The sequence below is a fragment of the Prinia subflava genome, chromosome 1, assembly GCF_021018805.1.
Source record: "Prinia subflava isolate CZ2003 ecotype Zambia chromosome 1, Cam_Psub_1.2, whole genome shotgun sequence".
NCBI classification, from domain to species: Eukaryota; Metazoa; Chordata; class Aves; order Passeriformes; family Cisticolidae; genus Prinia; species Prinia subflava.
The window spans coordinates 26822247-26842768 of record NC_086247.1 but is presented as its reverse complement, the minus strand read 5'-3'; the positions used below and the strand labels follow the sequence as shown (position 1 = coordinate 26842768).

At 35.8% G+C, this 20522-nt stretch overlaps 1 protein-coding gene across 4 annotated transcripts in view; it reads left to right on the top strand.

The window, feature by feature from the left end:
* WWP1 (WW domain containing E3 ubiquitin protein ligase 1) overlaps positions 1-20522 on the top strand; it is a 57808-nt gene that overhangs the window by 24542 nt on the left and 12744 nt on the right. For 2 of the 4 annotated variants that reach the window (XM_063391636.1, XM_063391628.1), the window contains 13 exons: positions 2143-2281; positions 4501-4625; positions 7301-7438; positions 7536-7602; positions 9620-9801; positions 12527-12878; positions 14931-15026; positions 15642-15816; positions 18439-18493; positions 18584-18668; positions 18773-18901; positions 19851-19923; positions 20016-20087. In XM_063391636.1, coding sequence (XP_063247706.1) covers positions 2143-2281; positions 4501-4625; positions 7301-7438; positions 7536-7602; positions 9620-9801; positions 12527-12878; positions 14931-15026; positions 15642-15816; positions 18439-18493; positions 18584-18668; positions 18773-18901; positions 19851-19923; positions 20016-20087 — 1688 coding nt within the window. Of the gene's footprint in view, positions 1-2142; positions 2282-4500; positions 4626-7300; positions 7439-7535; positions 7603-9619; positions 9802-12526; positions 12879-14930; positions 15027-15641; positions 15817-18438; positions 18494-18583; positions 18669-18772; positions 18902-19850; positions 19924-20015; positions 20088-20522 lie in introns of those variants that run through there. The other 2 variants (XM_063391645.1, XM_063391652.1) reach the window with 2 other exon arrangements.

Sequence of the window (20522 nt, the reverse complement as noted above, 5' to 3'; positions counted from 1 at the left end):
TGTATATAAACTGGCTTACACAAATGACCCTTAATTTCAGATCTGTAGTACATACAGAAATTTTTTATCCTGTGCTCAGCTGCTCCTTATGTAAAATAGTCTTGTATTTTTCTGATGCTGGGACTTCTTTTGACTCCAAGAAATCTGGGTCAGGGCTCAAATGGGAAGAAGTCTTTACAACATTTGTGTTAACTTTTCTGAAGGTTTAGTTCTCTGAACGTAGACTTTATTGCAAGATCACAGGAATGAGTGTCAGTGGCAGTATCATAGGGAAAGTACTGGGAGACAGAGGAGTGTGGGACTGTGGTATTGCTGGCCTACACTGCATATTTATGTGCAGTTCTGTTTATGCTGCTGTAGAAGCTAGACTTACATTTCAAGTACTATACTTAGAAAGCACTTTTATAAAGGCAGCAAGTATCATAAACTCATTTTGCAAACAAGGAATTTGTATGGAGTGGTGACTTGTTTGAGTTTGGACAGATACAGCATGTTGTAGGCATGCTTTGCCAGCAGTATTTCTTAAAATCTTCTTGGTGAGATCTTGTCTTGTTAGTTCTTTTGGATGTCTTGCTGGTGTTATTACTTATTCGTAGTTTTTTTTAGAAAATGTCCTAATCAAAAGATGATAATGGGCTCCTTTTATGGTTGGGGACTCAAAATTTACTAACTTAAAACATAATCAGAGGAGAAATGAGGAGAAAAAGAGGAGAAATTAAAAGGAAGCCTGAATATCATTACTAAATACCTGTGTTTTAATAAATGTTGTATCTTCCTTTGGGAAGAAAATTATGGAAGAAAATGTGGAAGAAGTAGAAGTTGTCAAAGCTTAAAAATATGTCATGATTTCAGATGAAAATTACAGTTTTAGTTTTCTACATTCCAGCTTTCGTCATTACCAGGGCTGCAGTTCCTTTTTATGACTCATGGTGCATTACTAAGACTGGGCTTTCCGAATGTGAGGGAGATAAGTTTGCACCTTTTATTTGAAACCAAGTAAAAGTCCATGGCTAGTGCCTTTAGAATCCTGGATGGTTGCATCCCACTAACTTTTAAATGACTCATGTATACATCTCAGAATACTGCAATCCAGAAATATGTCTCTCTTTCAGTTTAGTAAACTTCCACGTTAAGTTCCAAGTACCATAGGGGAAAGGAACAGGGAAGAATTGTTTCCAAATGGCTGAAAATACTTAGCCTTGTTTTAGTTTGCAAGTGGAGGGAACAAGAATCGCACTGAAACAAGGGAGGAATTAGAGAGAAGGTGCAGCCAGCAGGTAAATATAGTTGAGAATCCATTCTTGTGGTCTTTTCAAGACACCATCTGCCTGAAAGAGAATTTAAAATCTTGGCAGTTAGGGTGCTGTTGGTTTTTATAGTGACTTCCTCAGCTGGGCATGGAAGAGAGAGAACAGATTTATGTTCAGGAGCACAGAGGAACTTAGCAGTGATTTAGAGGTGAAAATAGCTTCTTCGATCGGTGGTGTTTCTTAATTTTTGAATATTTACCTGAAACTTTTGAGTTCATCTGCAAAGCTGTTTAAATAGAGGAAATCTAAGAGTAGGTTTCTTAATTTTGACAGACTGATGTGTAAACCCACAAATTCAACCATGCAGTAATACAGGCAAAGAAATGGAGCTCTGTATACAGGCCTTGTTATACAGGGACATTTTGAAATAGGTGTGAACTGCATTGACTTTCATAACATATATAACTAAATGTATAAAACTAAATGTAACAAATACATAACTAAAAAATAAACTCTGTCTGATAATCCCTCAGATGCATCATCCCATGTATCATGCTTACAGATTTTTCAGTTAAGGGAAGAATAGGGAGAACAATAAGAAAACAACCTACATTATTTCCAGTTTTTATCCCTAAAATAATTGTGCTGTCTCTACAACCAGTCCTGCCAGTATGTGGGAAAAAGAGGATGTGACAGTTGTTTTCAACTGTCTGACAAAGCAACTTTTGAAAATAAAAGTTACCATTTTTGCATTGACTTCTTTCTATTCAGCAGAAGTAGAGAAGGTGAGGAAAAACATTGCCATGCAAAGTATTTCATACAGTGTGTAGGCAGACATTTCTGTTTTTCAGCAACAGTATGCTGTTATAGATAAAACAATGTATTTTATTAGTTTCTAGTGCCAAACTGAAACGGAAAAAGAATTGGTTTGGAACCACTTTCTACACGGAATTAACTGCAGATGGAGAAATTAAGAAAACAGCAAAATCTAGTAGTTCTTCAAATCCCAAATGGGATGAACAGCTGACAGTGTAAGTAGATTTTTTGGTTGTTTCATACTATTTATTAGACAGACATTGCAGGCAAATATTTACTAAGCTTGGCTGCCTACATAGTTTGCCCTGGCTGTTGATGCCTAAATGCAGACATAAGTTGGTATTTATCTCAAATTATTTTTTTTTCTGAATCCTTACAATATTTTGAGAGTATTTTTTTCCTACAGTGTGTGTTACTTGCATACAGTGGCTGTACGTGATACAGTCTTGATATTTGTTAGCACTGTGTTTAGCACATGTTGCTAGAGAGACTTACTAATTGTAACCATGTTATTCTCAACTTTAGAAGGAAAAAAGTCTCAAGTGGATAAGTAATAATTATGAAGGAGGTCACTTCTTCATTTGAATTTCCCAGTGAAGGGATATGCACACAAAAACTGCAAAGTTGCCTTGCAGCTTACCCTGATAATTGACCATTTCAATCTTCTTGTGGTTTAGTTTGGTTTAACTGTGCTAGAGGTGTAGAGATACCTGAATGGGACTCCATGAAGAGCTGGCAGTCTTGCACTTGGTTAGAATGCTTTATTCACAAGCAAGATTGTATTGGTTCAGCCTTGGGTCTGGAAGCAGCACAGCTCCTATCAAGGGGCATTGTGCCTGGGCCAGCACATTTCACAGCATCTGACGTCTCTGTGTGCAGTAGCCAGCTTTGTTAGCAGTAGGAACCATGCTAGATGCAGTAACAGTGCTGCAGAGTGGGGAGTGGTACATCCTTGGGAACCTCTTGGCTTGGGAACACTTACTGACTCCAGACCTGGTCTGAAGGATGTATTCCTGTGCCTCATTTCTTGATATTTCAGGTTTAGTGAACTTCTTAGCCTTTTGCAATGTTGCAAAAGAGAATAACGTAGTCTTGGACCTGAGATGATTTCCAGGATCAAGAATTAGTACAGAGCTGTCAGTATAGTCACAGGGACTTGAGTTTTTCTTGAGGAAGCAGGTTTGATTTGGCAGGATTTGGTGATCTGATAGAAATGAGGTAAATTGCAATGCATATAAAGGCAGACTCATTTCATAATGAGCATTGCTTACTTGAAGTCTTACCCTTACATGTATTTTTTAAGCTATTCTGTCTCATTCTTCCTCTATTGGGATTCCTCTATTGAGGTTTAGTGACCTCTTTGGCTTACCAAATTCCCCTCACTTCTATGGGTCAGCAATATATTTGTATGTGTAAGTGTGGGGGATTTTTTCCTTTACTTTGTTGAGCTGCTCTTTTACTAAGACCTCCCTTAGAAGGCAGCCTATTCAAAGTGGAAAAATATATTTGCTTGTGTTTCAGCAAAAATGATCCACCTTGTCCAACATGTTCAAGTGACTGTAGAGCTAGTCCTGTTGTTGGGAGAGTGGGTCTTTTGTTTAATTATTGTTTTTATCATTGCTGATATAACTTCTGTATATGTTAGATCAATACTGATGGATATGTGGCCTTTGACTTTTTGCAGTGAAGTACTTCTACTCCTGTTTTTCACAGCCAAGGGCACCTTTGCAGTATTAGACCCTAACAAAACTTACTCTCCAGGATGTAGCATAGCTTGAGCAGGGGAGAGATCAATGCCAAAGCTTGTCATAATATTACTGCAACTGGGTCCTTTACCTTTCTCCAGTTTTTACTTTAGCTTCACCATTTGATTTTTTCCCTCTGATTTCTGTGAGTATGCCTTATGGTTTTATATATATTTGTGGATTCACAAGAAGTGTTTAACAACACTTCCATGGCAGGCTGATACCTGTTGAGTGGGTTCTTCTTGCTTGCAAATAGATGCTTTGTTGCTTTTTCGTTTCTAAAAATATTTAGTATTTTTCTTTTCAGTGATAGACAAATATACTTCCCACCTTTTTCTCCACATTTAATAATGTAAGTTTTTAGTGAGAACTCTGGAGGAATAGGGGAAATAAGCCTTTCATAAATAAAGATGTGTTGTATATAACTGAGATGTAAGCTCAGTGTAGGTTATTCTGACACTTCTCAAATTCCTTATACTATCATAGTAATGCACTTTCTTTGATCCCAAGTGTGACTAGCATAGTGTTTGCAATTCTTAGTTGAAAATTTCCCCTTGAAATACAAAGTTTCACTTCATTGTTATCAAGAAATACAGTGAGAAATTGAATAAAATTCAAATACTCCTAAATAACAAGAATGAATTATTAAAAATCTGTATATATATATTTAAAATGTATTTTATATGCAGGAATGTGACTCCACAGACTACGCTGGAATTTAGAGTGTGGAGCCATCACACTTTAAAAGCAGATGCTTTATTAGGAAGAGCCACTGTAGACTTGAGACAAGCTTTGGAAGTACACAATCGAAAATGTAAGTTAACATGAAGGCTATTTTGAATAAAGTAAAATTATTATTACTAATCTATATATCAGACTGGCAACCAGACTGTTAACTATATGTGTAATAATTACAACTGATACAGTTGATATCTTTACTCGTCTCTTCTAGAGATATTTGTGCTATTGAAAGCATTTTAAATGTAACAGTGGGATATAACACTTTTGAAACAAACAGTAGAGTATTAGTTGCTGAAAATTAAGTAAAAGCAGAAGTGATTAAATACCATGTTTTTTAGCAAGCTTGTTACTAATTGGGTAGAAGATCTGGTTTAGATTTGGTAACCAAAAAAAATTAAACTTTCAGGAAAGCCGTGTAATTTTCCATGTTTTCCTTCTCTGGAGTCACTAATAGAAAGGCTGGATATTTGTCCCTCATAATTTAGCTGCCCAGAGAGCAATAGAAAACACTGATTAAGGAAACATATGTGATCTTCCTTTTAGTACATAGAGATTGATCTGTGTAATTTCTAATATGAAACATTTTTAATAGAATATATCTAGTTTGCTTTTCAAAATTTTTTTTCTGTAGTACAACAAGATGGTGAATCCACACTTTAAATTCCACTCCAGAGTGGCAGTAGAATTCCAGCTAAACCAATCTTAACCCTTTTCACAAGTTATATATATATAAACCTGAGATGACTGTTTGGAAAGGTGGGGGGAAAGGAGAGCCAAAAAAAAAAAGTTCAATTCTTCTGATTCTTACTGAAAATTGAAACAGAATCCAAAATCAAATGGGGCTTCTTCAACAGTATTATAATGATTTAGCAGTAGCTTTCATAGTTAAGCAGAAAATTTTCTTTTTACATGAGAAAACTGTATCAGAAGAAACTGGGTTGCAATAATGTTAGCCACAAAAAGGTAATTAATATTTTAACAATTTCTAACAAAATATTCAACATTTTATTACTGTAGATCCAGGGGAGGTAGGAGGTAGGATCTAACATCTTGACAAATTCTTTCAGGGAATGGTTGACTGAGTTTTCTGTACATTGCACCAAAAGTAATTTATGTGCAATGTTTCTTATTTGGGCAAGTCAGTAGTTAGACACTGGATTAAACTAAGAATTCACTGATAGAATAATCTGATTGGTATCCTTCATTCATTTAATTATTGATACCTATTCTGAAATGCAGCACTTGAAAGGCTCTTTGCTGATGAATATGGAATGGGAATTCCTCTAAATGCAGAAATTTAGAATCAATTCTGCTAAACGCCGTGACTATTAAATTGCTGCCCACACACCTCACAGTTTTCTTGCCAGCTCAGTTGAACTACAGCCAACAGTTGATCTGGTTTAGGAAGATAACCTGTTAAAATAGCAGAAGTTAAACCAGTCATCCTTAGCAAAAATTAAAAATGTGTAATTAAACAATTCAGTGGTAGGTTAGTTTCTTCTCTTCTTTGAGACAGTACTTTTTTCCAAAATGTGTATTGCTAAATCAGTAGTCCTGTAGATTTAGGAGCTTTGTGCTTGCTGCAGAGATTTAATATCCTTTAAAATCCATTGTAGCACAGCAGTGTGTGTCTGCTGGTAACTGCTGCCCAACTACGCTGTCAAACTTGCTCTTTCAAGTAATAGCTTGGGGGTATCTGGCAGTGGGTTATGGCAGCCTCCCCTCTTTTCATGTTTATTGTTCACTTATAATGCATGCTAAGAATGAAAAAAACAAAAGGAAATACTAGTTTAGTGCTTAGAAATACCCAGTTTAAATTTAACTTGGAATGCTATCATATGGGGGAAATATGGTGGCATATCTTTAAAAACTAATCTTTTAATCTGAGAGCACAAATACTAAAAGATCTTAACCATTTTAACCTGATTAATGTGAACTCCTAGCTGACTGTATTTGGATTTAAGATATGTAGCTTTAACTGTTCAACTCGTGATAGTTGATTTGGAGAGAATGTTTTACAACATGTTTTACCTCTGGATTATATGTCTCTCTACAAATTTATGTACTGCTTGTCAGTTAGATTGAATTATTTTACTGCACCATCAATTATCTCAAATTTTCTTTTGGTCAAAATAGTTTCTGATTTAACTTTTGGTTACCTGAAGCATCCTCTCTTACTGTTTAATTCTTGGAGTTACAATCTATGAAAATGCTAATAAAAATTTACTAAAATCAGTTTTAAAATTGGGAGAAGACTCTGTGCAGTCTTTGCATTTACTTCTTCCTCAAAGAGATGTTTTTTTCAGTGGTCTTTTAGAATGAGGTTCCCAGTGATTTGTAATATTTGGATGTGTGGTTGAGAAGTTGTTTGACTTTAAGCCATCACATGTTATGTAAGTAGTGCATAATTTCCAAAGGGCTTAATGAAAATGGCGGACCTGGGAAATCATTAACAACAAAGTACTGAATTCACATGAATTCTTTAGCATACCTATAGCATATACCATGTAAATAGACAGTTCTTTTTTAAAATGAAGTGTGCATTTACACACAGCAGGTATAAGTTTAAATACAGCTCCATAGTGATTTCTGCTTTGACTTGAATATCTGTTTTATAGAACTGAATGTATTTATATCACATTTGTGTGTTGAAGATCTTTTTTAATATTATTTAGAATTTAATTTTTCCTTTACTCCTTTTTTCCTTCTCCTCCTCTACCCACCCCAAATCCCTGACTCCATTTTTAGTGGAGAAGGTGAAAGAACAGTTGAAACTCTCTTTGGAAAACAAGAGTGGCATGGTGCAAACAGGTGAACTGACAGTTGTGCTAGATGGTTTGGTTGTTGAACAAGAACCTCTTACAAATCTCAGTTCATCAGCAACCAGTAAGTTAAAATAATTAAGTCAAATATTAATATTTGGATTAAGATTTCAAATTGATATAATAGAATATTTCTGTTGAATTTTTTTCCTACTGTTCAGTAGAAGTTCAACAAAATGGCGAGGCTGTACATGAAAGCACAGATGCTTCAGCAGGAAGTTCATCCAGGTTGGAAATTATTTTTGTGTTTTATGCAATATGAAGTATTAGCAAATTTATTAGTTGAAGTGTTTGGGTTGTTTGTGTTTTGATGGGGTTTTTTTTTTGGTTTTTTTTTTGTTTTCATTTTTAAATGGTTTTAAAGAGACATTTCAGCTGCTGAGGTCTCAATTATGTCGCAACAGGTTTTAGAAACATTATTTGATTGATAATTACATAATTTAGTTCAGCTGACTGGAAATCTATAAAATACTGCAGCAGAAATTAGGGGAGCAGTGGCTCAGTGTATTTTTATGTAGTTACTCAATTGTTTTCTTTTGCTGCTTAAGAACCATTTCTATTATTCCAGCAGCTTTTTGCAATGTAGCACCTGAACGGAAGGAAAAGGAAAAAAAAAGCCTGAATTACTTCCTCTTCAGCTTTTTGAAGGTCATGATGAGGAACTTAAGAGACTTGTATTGAGTTTCAAAAGCAGGATTTGTAACACTTGAGGCCAAGGCCTGTTTCCTTCTGAAGTGGCAAGAAAATGATATTCGGACCAATTAAGAGCTTAATTCTCGGCTTCTTTACCTTTATAACCTGCTCAAGGACTGGCTGTAGAGAAGTAGGAATAAATTTTTTTGCCCCCTCATCTCTAGTAAGACAAACAGGTCAATTCAGATCATTTTAATGTTACTGGTCTGCTCAGTTACCTTGTGTGAACCCATTTCTGTTTAAGTTATTGACACTAACTGGAGTGGAAAAACATCCAGCTGCTATGCATTTGAGTGATAGGGGCACATTGTCCTTGTATGCTTGTCTTGATTATTTTTTTGAATTTGGGGATGTTTGTCTCTCTTCCCTGATGGGTGCTCAAAATGAGGGAGTGAGAATAAAAAGTTGCTCCTGATTTGTTTTTGTTAGAAAGATTTGGGACTGCTAAAAGTGATTTCAAACACATCTGCATACCATTTTGAAACAGTAGTAACAATCATTTGTTTTCATTCAGCTATTGTTGCTGGAGATGATATCTTTTACTGGTATCCTGCTCTTGGTGTTGATATTTTAATTTACTGCAGTTTTCCACATAACAATCCAGGAATTTTGATTTACAGTTTTAAAATTAAGAGATGAAGAAAAGTTTCAAGGTAGCTTCTTTGCATGTCTTTTGGAGGTAAATTGAGTTTGTAGTCCAAAAATGAAAAGGGATACTTCAATTCTCTGTTTATACTTCTCCTTTGGGGTTGGATAAGGAAGCATGGAAATTCTACTTCTTCCCTTCTTACTCCACAAAGTTGGATTTCTAACTGTTCTCACATATTTTGTCATTTGTATAATTCTAGCATTTAACCTCTACTCCTTGAGATGTTAAGGAATTGACACTGAGTGTAATTTTCGAAATATTTGTCTCTGGTGGATGGGTTTAAGCATTCTGAAAGAGATTTAAGTAAAAAAACAGTGTACTGAATTACTGTAACTAAGCAAAACTTTCCATTAACAAGCCCTTAAAGTGCATTTATTTCCATGTAGTCTTGTAAACACAGAGCTGCCTATGTGTATTGTCCTCACAATGTCCCATGTTGCCAATGCATAGATAAGCTCATCTTATTTTCCTTTTACTAAGGGAGAATTTTGTAACTCTCTTATGAGTATTTTTAATGTTATGACTAACAAAACTAGTTCATCCTCTTGCTTAATGAGAGAAAAAGCTTTCCTGCTCGTAGCTGCACTTTGGAAGGGTCCCTGAGGCCGTTTTGGAAGATTCTAATTCAATTCTAATATGTCATTAAAAGAGAAAGTGAAAATGGAAACTCTTACCTGTTTTAAGTATCTGAAATCCCCGAAAGTGATTCTTGCCTTTTAACAGTCAAGGATGAGACCAAAACAATTATCTAGTCTGCAAACACCATGCCATTAGTAGTTGTGAATTTACCACCATTTCTTGATTTGTTTCTGTAGCGTGGTTTAGTGTAGCATGTAGTTTAGCTGCATAACTGTTTAACAAGTTGCTTGTAGTAACCTAAAATCATCTTTTATTTTTACCAAGATCTGCTTGTGACATTTCTAATGGGATAGACAATCAAGAACCTTCCAGCTCTGTAACACAGAATACGTTCTGTGTAGAAGCTGTTAATGGAGACAGCACACCATCTCCTAATCATGTTGCAGCCAGACCCAAAAATACACCAGTACCAAAACCACTCGAAGCTCAGCCTGTCCACAGCACTGGTAAGAATGGGAGAGTTATGGGGGCGTGTTCTCTGAAGCTTTTTTATCTAGTTGTATTTCAAGTTGAGCTATTTTTTCTATAAAATTTTGTTGGAATTCAAAAGTACTGAGAGGAAGTGGCTTGAATTTATAACCTTGAGTGTCCGCTTTTGTAAATTTTTTTTGCAGTAGACCCATTCTTAAATATACTGAGTTTCACACTTTCTTAAGTTCATAAGTTCTTTTCTCTGAGGAAGAAAGGATAAAATGTCCAAAATCTTCCATTTTTCTATCCCAGACTGCTGTACTCTGAGCAGCAGAGTTGAGATGTGTTGCAGACTTTACGTGCCTTCAATTTTTTTCAAAAATTCCGTTTAAAAACAGGCAGTGGCAAATACTGAATTTAATTTGCTTCTTAAACACAAAAACATTGCTTCTGACTACAGTTCAGTTTTGGCTCAGTGAAACTAGTGATTTTTAAAATTTTTATTCCTCTGGTATCTAATAATGACTGTGCCTTCTAAGCCCTTTGTCTTTTCTCAGCTGTTTGAGAGAGCTGACAATGATAGCAGAGAATAGACAACCATAAATAGAAATAGGCAAGTTGTTACTAAATGATAGAACAGAGATTGTCAAACTCTCTGTAATAGAGTGGAAGTGTTGGTATGGTTGGAAGATAACAGAAACAGTTATGAACTTGAAAAAGTAATAATTAAATTAGATCTTCTCTGAAGTTTTTCTTGATTTGGAGAACTTTGATTTCCCTCTCTTTTCAGCTCAAGGCTAGAGGGCATATATATTATTAAGGCATTGCTTCCTTTTTCTTCAACAGCAGACAGAGCCATTTGAAATCTGTATTAGAATAGATTGAATTGAAAAATAATTGATCTTTTCAAGTGGTAATATTGATGAAATCATCACTGAGGCATTGGTATAGGAGTAATCAACTACTCTACCAGTGGGTGAAGATTCTTTTAAGGCAAGGCATAAAACAGATCTCTGGCATTTTTTGATGGCACCTTTTTTTTTCCCCCACTGCTATGCTGTAGCAGGATTGTAGTTTTATATGATGTTGGCAGAATTGCTGTTTTAGGCATAATTGGTCAAGTTACATTACATCTGATGTAATGTTTTATTACATCTGTTTTGGGGATGAACTTACTAAGAGAGCAGATGATTTGTTCATTATTAAGTTGATTTTTTTAAATGGAAGTTGAAATTTCAATTGGCTTTTTTCTTGTGTAAGTAGGTTGTTGCTAGTTTAAGCAGAAATTTGAGTAAACTTGATCAAATTGTTTATAATTTTCATGTCATGCTGAAACAATGTAAAATCCTGGTATGTATGTATGTCTTAATGTAGATAATTTCTTTTATGCCATCTGGAAGCAGTGATGTGTTACTCTGGAAAAGTTTTATTCAAAAATTGCTTCCTTTATAGAACTTAAAAATCTATTGCCTGTAAAATCATGCTTATCATTATGCATATCAAGAAAATTCCTATGGTGCAGTGATAATGCCTTAAAGAAACTCACTTGCTAATTTAAATTCTGATGATAGAATAAACAGTTGAACTCTTTAAAAATAATGAAACAACATTATATAAGCACTAATGTAGGATTAAATTTTGCAAATGTGAATCAGTAAGGTTAAGAGCATAGAATTATATTAATTTCATTCCTTAGCTTGGTAAGGTGATAATACACTGTAAGGTAAGAAAATTGCTTGAAGCATGTGTTGCATATCCTTAGTCCTGTAGAAAATTGTTGCAACTCTAAAACAGGTACAAGCTACCAAGTATAAATAGAATTGTCACTCTGTGATGTTGATTAGTGGTGCAGAAAATGAAAGTGCTGAATTATGTTGCACTGCTTTTTATAGGGCCTTGACTTTTAATGGGTGTCCTGCAGACTGCTGTACCTCGTGTCACTTGTCTAAGTTAGGCAAGATCTTGATGTGCTGAGATACTGTTCTGTTTAACTCTGCAGATGATTGATGTATTGTTGGCCAAGTGGGCTTGGGACTAATAAAGCCCTCTTAGCACCCTTTGCCTGCTAAATCCATGCCTGCTTTAAACCTTTTATGAGATTGTGCTTGCTTCTGTTTGATGGCATTTTTATTGTTCTCTAAAAGATAGAATTGATTTACTTTGTGATCCTAAAGTAATTTTATTCAGTCATTGGACTATACAAATTGTGTTAGCCAATAATAGTTTTTGTATTTTAATCCTTTTTTTGGAGGGGGATTTTTTTTCCAAGTCACACACAGGTGCAGGGTGAATTGTAGAGTTCTGTACCTCAGCTCTGAAAAAGGAAAGAATTATCTGTAGGAAATGCCTCTTAGTTTTCCAAATCTCGTAGAGTAATCTCTTAATATTTGTTTTCGTGTCATACTGATCAAGATTCTTTTTTGAACTTCAGTGTAAGTTCGGAGTTTTAAAAAAAGCTATACAGTTTTGTGGAAAACTAGATGGGTGCCTCTTGCTAATCTAGAGTAAGGTGTGATATTGACTAAGACATGCAGAAACTAAGAAATAACTTTAGCAGGGAAGTATAGAGAATGGCTTGCAAACAGTAGGTTTTAATTGAAGGCAAGTGTGTTGTGACTTTTTGTCATCTTAGACAACAGTGCTGCCTGTGGCATACAGGTGCAACTTAAATATATTCAAGTAATTTACTCCAGAAATTGGTTATTTGAAAAGTAAATCTCATCAGATGCTGATACACAAATGTTATTTCCTTTTTCTCAGTTAATGGCGAATCATCTGCCTCTGCACCTGAAGCTGGTAATTCCTCTGTCTCCGAGGCTCCAACGGGTTCAGTCGAAGCTCCTGTGTCTTCAGCAGATTGCACTGATGATACAGCAGAACCTCAGTCAGCAACAGAAGCAACCAGCTCTTCTGAAAGCCACACTTCTGCATTGCCTGTTGTGTCTGCTGGACTAGAACCTGCAGCTGCCACAGACTGTGCCCAGCCCAGCGCTCGAAACAGCACAGCAGCAGATGCAGCAAAGCCAAGGGAGTCCTCCTCCACGCCAAGTGCATCTGCAGAGCCCATAAGACAGCAGCCTGCCAGTGCCAGTACAGAACCTTTGCCACCAGGGTATGTTGTTTTGCTTTTAATGCTAGCATTTTGTGTCATCTAAATGTACATATAAAGAAACAGAAACTTATTCTATACAAGGATTGTCAAATGCAGGTCAGCTGGCTGAGACAGGGTTATTTGATCTAAAATGGGATTTGTACTGCTGCTATAACTGGCTGCTCTTGTCCCAGAAAGTAACAACAGATAACTGATTTGCTGAGATGGTATTGTGATCCTAATAGACAAACTCTTGAGCGCTATGGATGTGAAGACTTTTCACTTGATATTTTCAAACTTATTTGGACCATATTTCATTATTCTTTTGTTTCTTAGTAGTAAGGACCAAAGCACAAAGAAGTGGAAGTGACTAGTCTGTAGATACTTGTAGTGCTTGCTGTGTAAGAGTGAGGCCAGTAATGTTATAGTTAAAAATAAGACTTGATGTGTATGTAGGTATGTGCTAAGAAGAGCTAGAATTTTTTAATGTTACTAGATTGTTAGAAATTGCTTTAGTAGTCTTAAATACAAAATCAAAAATGTGCTTAGACAAAATCAAAAATGTGCATTAAGTGAAAGTACAGTACCTGCTCAAATATATAGATAGATAGATCTTAACATTTTTTGTATATGCTTTCATGTTGGGGTGAAAAGATACCTTCAGTTCAAATTAGAAATACTGATGTTTCCATAATATTGTAAATATTAACCATTTTCAGCATTTTCTGATCACAGAAACTGTTTCTTAACCCTAAGTGTGTATACCTTGTGTCATTGTAACTGATCTTTGAGAGCCTGTCTTCTCCCTGTGAAGAAGGTTCAGTAAGTTATTAGTGACACTTCTGAGTTTCTGCAGTTAGATAAACATGAAAACAAACATTTTAAAAGATAGAAGTATTATATATAAGTTGTGGAAGAGTTACTTAGTTTTTAATTTTCAGATGCTGAAATTCTTTCCACACATTCTTTTATTTTAATTACTTACGTGCTTTCCCACTGAGGAGGGAGTCCAGGCATATGAGTTCCAGGCATAGTGCACACTGTGGCCAACTGCATTTCTTCATCATTCCCTGATCATGTTTCTGTGATTATTTTATTTGATGGTTCCCCACACTCCCCTCCTTCCTCTCCCCTCTGCCCTCTTATCACTCCAGCCTAATTGAGTCTCCATTATGTATAGCCCTAGGAACTCTGTAAACTGCTGCTGTTCCTCTCTACTCTTCTTGAAATCTTAACATATAGCCTCTTGAATTGAAGAAAAGATTTTGTAGTTTTATACAATTATCTGCAATAGTGAGAAAACGCACATCCAATCCTAAGCAGGCCAGGTGTTCTGCCTACATTTTTAGGAACTAATTAAGTGTTTATGTAAGGAAAACAAATATAAATCAAATGCAGACAAGCACTTCAGCTTTTCACCTAATGTTTATCCTGGTTTCATTGCCAATACTTTTATTGCATTATGGTAGTTCTCAGCATCATGAAACCTCAGCTGTTGATAATGTTTGGTCCTAGCTCCATCTTCAATGTGAGATTGTTTCACAAAATGAAGTAATCCCCAAGGATATCAGATACAGAATTTACCAGCATAGGAAATAGAAACACAGGAAAAACAGCTGACAGCATACACTGCAGGTTCACTCTGAAAGATGCTGTTTGCTGGGTATAGGAAACAGAGCTTCAAATGCAAACACACTGATTTTTTGAGAGATATGAACTTGGAAATGCAAAAAATGCATCTCTCTAAGCACTTTTGCAATGAGGTTATTTTAGCATCCAAGCATTGAGCAGATAATTAACTGACTTTGTTCCCAGCTTAAATATAATAGGAAAATGCTTGTGAATATTGATGTAGCTCATTATGTGCTAAATCCTTTCAAGAAGTCTTTGTGGTGATGTCATTTCAATAGGAAGTAACTGATCTGTATTCTGGTGTGAATTTTCTTTGATGTTCAAGAATGCGTTTTGGACTGTGGTATTTTCATTCAATGCCAAGGTACTTTTTTGTCTTAGTGGAAAGTCCCAGGGAAGTATTTGCAACTTCACTTATGTGCAAGTTTCTTTGTCTTGAAGGTGGGAGCAAAGAAAGGATCCTCACGGTAGAACCTATTACGTTGATCACAACACACGAACTACAACATGGGAAAGACCACAGCCCTTACCTCCTGGGTAATATAGACTTCTTGAATTAAATATAATAAACTCACTATATTTTTGTTTGTTTGTTGCTGGAAACAAACAGAAACTCTTCAAAACTGTATTCTGTGTCATATATTAAATTCCAGCTTTCATTTAAATATGTTAATTGCAGCTATTGTTACAGGAGTGTTGATACTGGATATGTCACTAGTTCTGATCACTTGTTCAAATACAACTACTAAAGTATTTTGTTCTTCCCTTAAAACTTAAGCATGAAATAGTGAATATTTGATTGCCTTCTTTTAGGTGGCACCACTAAGTGTAGTGCACTGGTTCCAAATCTCAGATTTCCCAGCAAAGTGTTCTCTGTGAAATCTGCCAAGGTTGCTTGCAGTCACAGGTGTTACAAAGTTAAAACTGAGGTCACAGAGAGCTGAGCAGGCAGTTGCTTGAGGTCTATGTGTGCTCATTGTGGTTGTTCATCTACCAATTACGTTGGGGGGCTTTTGTGTCCTTTAGAAATTAAAATCATGTCTGTGACTCCAGTAGTTCATTCAAGTACCACCTAGGGATTTGGCATAAAGAGAAATTCGGTTAGTAACACTCCTGGGAGAATGAACTGTTAACATTTGTGTTTCTTGAAAGCTGGGAAAGAAGAGTTGATGATCGTGGGAGGGTGTACTATGTGGACCACAACACCAGAACGACAACGTGGCAGCGGCCCACGATGGAGTCAGTGAGGAACTTTGAGCAGTGGCAATCTCAACGGAACCAGCTGCAGGGAGCTATGCAACAATTCAACCAGCGATACCTCTACTCGGTAAAGTACACAGAACTTGGAATTAGGACAGGGCTGTAGGTGCATTTTTGTTCTTTAGAGAAAGGGATTGTGTAAGTATTCAACTATATGCGTTAAAAGATGTTTAGCGTCAGTAATTTAGATTTGGATTGTTTTGAAAAAAGTTAAAAATCATCCTGGAAGGCAGAAAGTACTCCCTCCTGAGTTTCTTCCTTGACAGCAGTTTTCGATACTGCATTTTACATAAGATTTTTAATATCAGTAGTAAGAGGTACAACTGAAACTGTCCCTTAAACTGAAAAGGAGTCTAAATGATGTTAGGGGTCATTTTGAACACTAAACAGTCTTCTAAACTGTTTAAGGGATTAGAAGTCCTTTGCTAATACAAGTGGCAATACTTTTACATTCAGGGTTATACATCTGGTTCAGCTCTGGAATTTCCTACGTGGTTTTCCACTTCTCTCACATAGTTGCTTATTTCTGCCTAAAGAAAATATGAGTATCTTCAAAGAGAATGTTTCTTGAGTCAGATTTTCCCATTGTGACTGGATAAATAGGATAGTTGTTTTTTCAGAGTCAAGAATGATGGTGCCTGTGTGTCACTGTCACTCTAAACAGTGTACTTCAAGAATTGTGCTTTGCTTCTTAAAAAAAATCTGATCCCAGAAACTTCGTAAGTGATATGCAGCAAAGCTGGAGAGTTTTGAAGATGAAACCATGGAAGTACAAGTCCAGAACATCTTCATTGGAATAGGAGATAACTCTCACTTTTCCGGTGCCAAGATTTTTTTTGGGGCTAGATTTGTCCTTCGGCGAACAATATTTTTTTAAAATTATGTTGGTTCCTTTATTAAAGGATAACCCTTACTGAAAACAACAGACCCATTCCTGAAAATGTCTCATCTGACCTTAGAATCAATAAATGAGGATTTGTTAGTGAGACAGAATATATCTGAAGGAAGAGAAAACTGGACTGTTGCCATCTCTTTAGAATTCTGTTTTCTAAGCGCAGTTTTTCTATCTGTTGCACAGGTAGAACTCACAGTTTATTGAAGGGGAAACTTGAAATTATATTGAAGGAAGAGTGTTGGTTTTTTTTTTTTTTTTTACTTTAGTATGTTTCTGCATACTTTTCTTCCAGAATAGTTCAAGTCTAACTATAGTTACCTTTTCATGCTCTGGTGATATACCAGGACTCTGCCTATATAGCAGTTTAAGTGAGATTGTATTTTATTTTTTGAGAAAAAGTAAATGAATACTTTCAGCTAGAGAATGTTTCAATTACCTTGAGTGGTCAAAGCTAAACTATGTAAAGAAAGAAATGTAGATGGAATACACTTATTTGAATTACTTTCATTTTTACCTGGATTAATTGGTCATAGTCATTTTGGAAGTGAATCTGCTTGGTCTTGCAGTGTGTTCTGTTAAATATACAGCTCTGTGTGGCCAGCAGCCACACACAAATCCTCAGACCCATTAGGAAGGTCGGAAATATCTGAACTGTGCCAACATTCAGTTCTTTGGCAGACAGCTTTTTGCTTTTGTGCACTATTCTTTTACAGTCACCACAGAGAAGTCTTTGGTTAGAGGGTTATTGTGATTGTGTGGTCTCCTAAAGCAGAAAAGACTAACTGCATTTGCTGCTGAAATAATGATAATTCTCTGTTCATGTGTAGTAGAGGTGGCTGGAACAACTATGCAGCTCTATTTTGAGTGTAACTTATGCATTTCCTTTTGATCCTTGATCTATTTCTCCTTCTGAGAAAAAATATCATAGATTTGTTTTGCTTGAATTTGCTCCTGTAAACTCTTGCTTGATATCTTTGTATTGCAAATGCTGTATAAAGCAGTCTTAGCTCCTAAGACACTCTTTGGAGAACACAGCTTGGTCCCCTTATATCAAAATTCCATTCTGCACCCACACACACTGTAAGTTAGCATCCACAAAACTTTAGGAGTGGATATTTTTAATTATAAATCAGAGCATGGATCCTGTAGTCTATGGGATTTCTGCCTTTTATTTTTTTTTTTTTCTCATGCTTTTTATTTTTGGGAGCTACTTGGGGACTTCTGCAAGGTTACAGTATATTATGAGCTTAGCATGTGTTTACATAATAATGTAATCCCTTTTTTTTCCCTTTTAACCTTACTGTATGCTGGTATAATTTGACCCATCTGCATATGAATGCAGCTGCATTTTAAAAAAACAGCGACAACGTTTGAAAATAGCCAAACATGCAGGGAAGTTATCATGTACTGAGGAAGTAAAACCCCCTATGCTGGCAGTAGTCACTGTGCTTGGAAATGTTTATTATGGTAAAACGTGTTCTTAAGCAAGAACTTAGTGCTTATCTGCTGATACATGCTTCCTCAAAACTTGTATGAACTGCACCTCTTTGTATGAGCACTCAAGTTTGCTGTAGGAAGGGAAAAGGAGGGTAGATTGCATTGGAAACAAATGTGCAAAAGCATGTCTTATTATCATATAATCAAAGTTTCTTTGCAAAGCTAGATTAAAGATGACATGATGGGGTTTTTTTGCAGAATGAATAGTCTTCAGGACTAGTAGTAATCTTGGAACACACTGAGAAAATAATATAAGTAATATTTGGCCTAACTGAAAGACCTCTTGTTTTTAAATAGGCTTCGATGTTGTCAGCAGAAAATGATCCACTTGGGCCTTTACCACCAGGCTGGGGTAAGTTAATCAATTGTGGGTTTCAGGAAGTGGCAGTTACAGAAATTTGGAATGCAGTTGCATAGTGGATTTTTTTCTTTTTTCCTTTAGAAAGGAGAGTGGATTCAAATGATAGGGTGTATTTTGTAAATCATAACACAAAGACAACACAGTGGGAAGACCCTCGAACTCAAGGGTAGGTGTGTATAATGACTGTGCAGATTCAAAAGATCTTGCTTAATTCTTTTATACTGTGATATGGGGGGAAAAAGCAGTGCCTTCAATTTGGTTTTTTTGCAGTTTACAGAATGAGGACCCTCTTCCAGAGGGCTGGGAAATCAGATATACCAGAGAAGGTGTCAGGTACTTTGTTGATCATAATACAAGAACCACCACCTTCAATGATCCTCGTACTGGGAAATCTTCTGTGTAAGTGAGAAATTAAATATATTTTTGAATGTTCTACCTTGTTATAGTTTAATAGTGAAGTCTTCTCATACTATCAAATGACCTACACTTTTAGCTGGAATTGCACACTAAATGATGAACAAGTTTTTTTATTATAAATTTAAAATATTTTTAAATTTTATTTGTGACTTTACCTAGGACACATTTTGCTGTACTGCTCTGTACTGTTCAGTAGTTTTTATATGCTTTTGAAATACCAAGATTGTAATAATTTTATAAATAGAGAAGGGCAGTGAGGTTCATTGCCTCATTGAATGGGCAATAATGAACTAATGTAACTAATAGTTGCATTTTTAAAGTAACAGCAAATGGTCATTATGATTATTACTTATAATGATACGCATTCCAGCAACAGTAATGTCTAAACAAAGTAGTTCTAAACATTTCTGAAAAAGTTTACATGCAAACTTTTTAAAGTATTTTGGTTTGAAGTATTGAACCAACCTATAGTGGCTTTCTTGATGTCTTTTATATGGGGTAGGGTTTAATTCTGACAATGTAGTGATGACTTATCATTCAATGAGCCTGTAGAATGTTGCACTAGAAAGTCCTTCACAGTTCCAGAAGCAGCTGAATTTATAAAGCCTAACTTGGCAGTCTTTCTCTCAGTGAAGATGATAAATTAGATGTCTCTCCTTTGTATTACTTGCAGTTTTTACATGTTTCATAGGGATTTTATATCCTCTTGATCTTTTATCTTTCTATCAAATTTGATAAATTAACTTGCAAAAAAATCATGAGCAAGGGATGGAGGAAAGAAAGACTGGCATTCCAAACCATTAGCTGCATTTGATCATATCTTACAATAACAATTTCTGTGTATTTTTAAAATCTTCATGCTGTTGTTTAGCATTGAAAGTATTATTTGATGTCTGTATGCTTAATGTTTCTCCAATATGTTTCCTTACAGAAATAAAGGGCCACAGATTGCTTATGAGCGCAGCTTTAGGTGGAAACTCGCTCATTTCCGTTACTTGTGTCAGGTACTGATTTAGTAATTATTTATTGATTGAAACTGTGTGAGTTTTTACATATGTATGTGCTGCCTTTTAATGCTATTGCCTTATGATTACAGTCCAATGCACTGCCAAGTCATGTGAAAATCAATGTATCCAGACAGACTCTGTTTGAGGATTCCTTCCAGCAAGTAAGCCTGCAAAAATAATTGTGTTTGTTTCAAGACAAAGCAGAAGAACAAAAATGGCCATAGCTAGTTCAGACTAATGGTCCTCCAGGCACAGTTATCTTCCCCTAGTATTAGCTAGTGGGGGTTTCTTAGGGAAGACTGTAAGAAAAAAGTATTGTATATAATACTTTTACCATATGATCTTTCATTTTCCAGCTGTTTACAATTGAAATGCTTCTTGAGCTTGAAGTGGTTTCTGAGTATTTTAATAATCCTCAAGGGATTTCTCTTCTGTGAGCTTATCTGTGCTCCTCTTGTGAACTTTTTACATCTACAGCCTCGTGTAGTAGAGTTCCATAGCTTAATCAGCTGTGGCATCAGCCACATTATATTTGCTTTCCTGATTCCTGTGTGTCTTTAGATACCTTACAATATGTTGTTTCCTCCAGTTAAAAC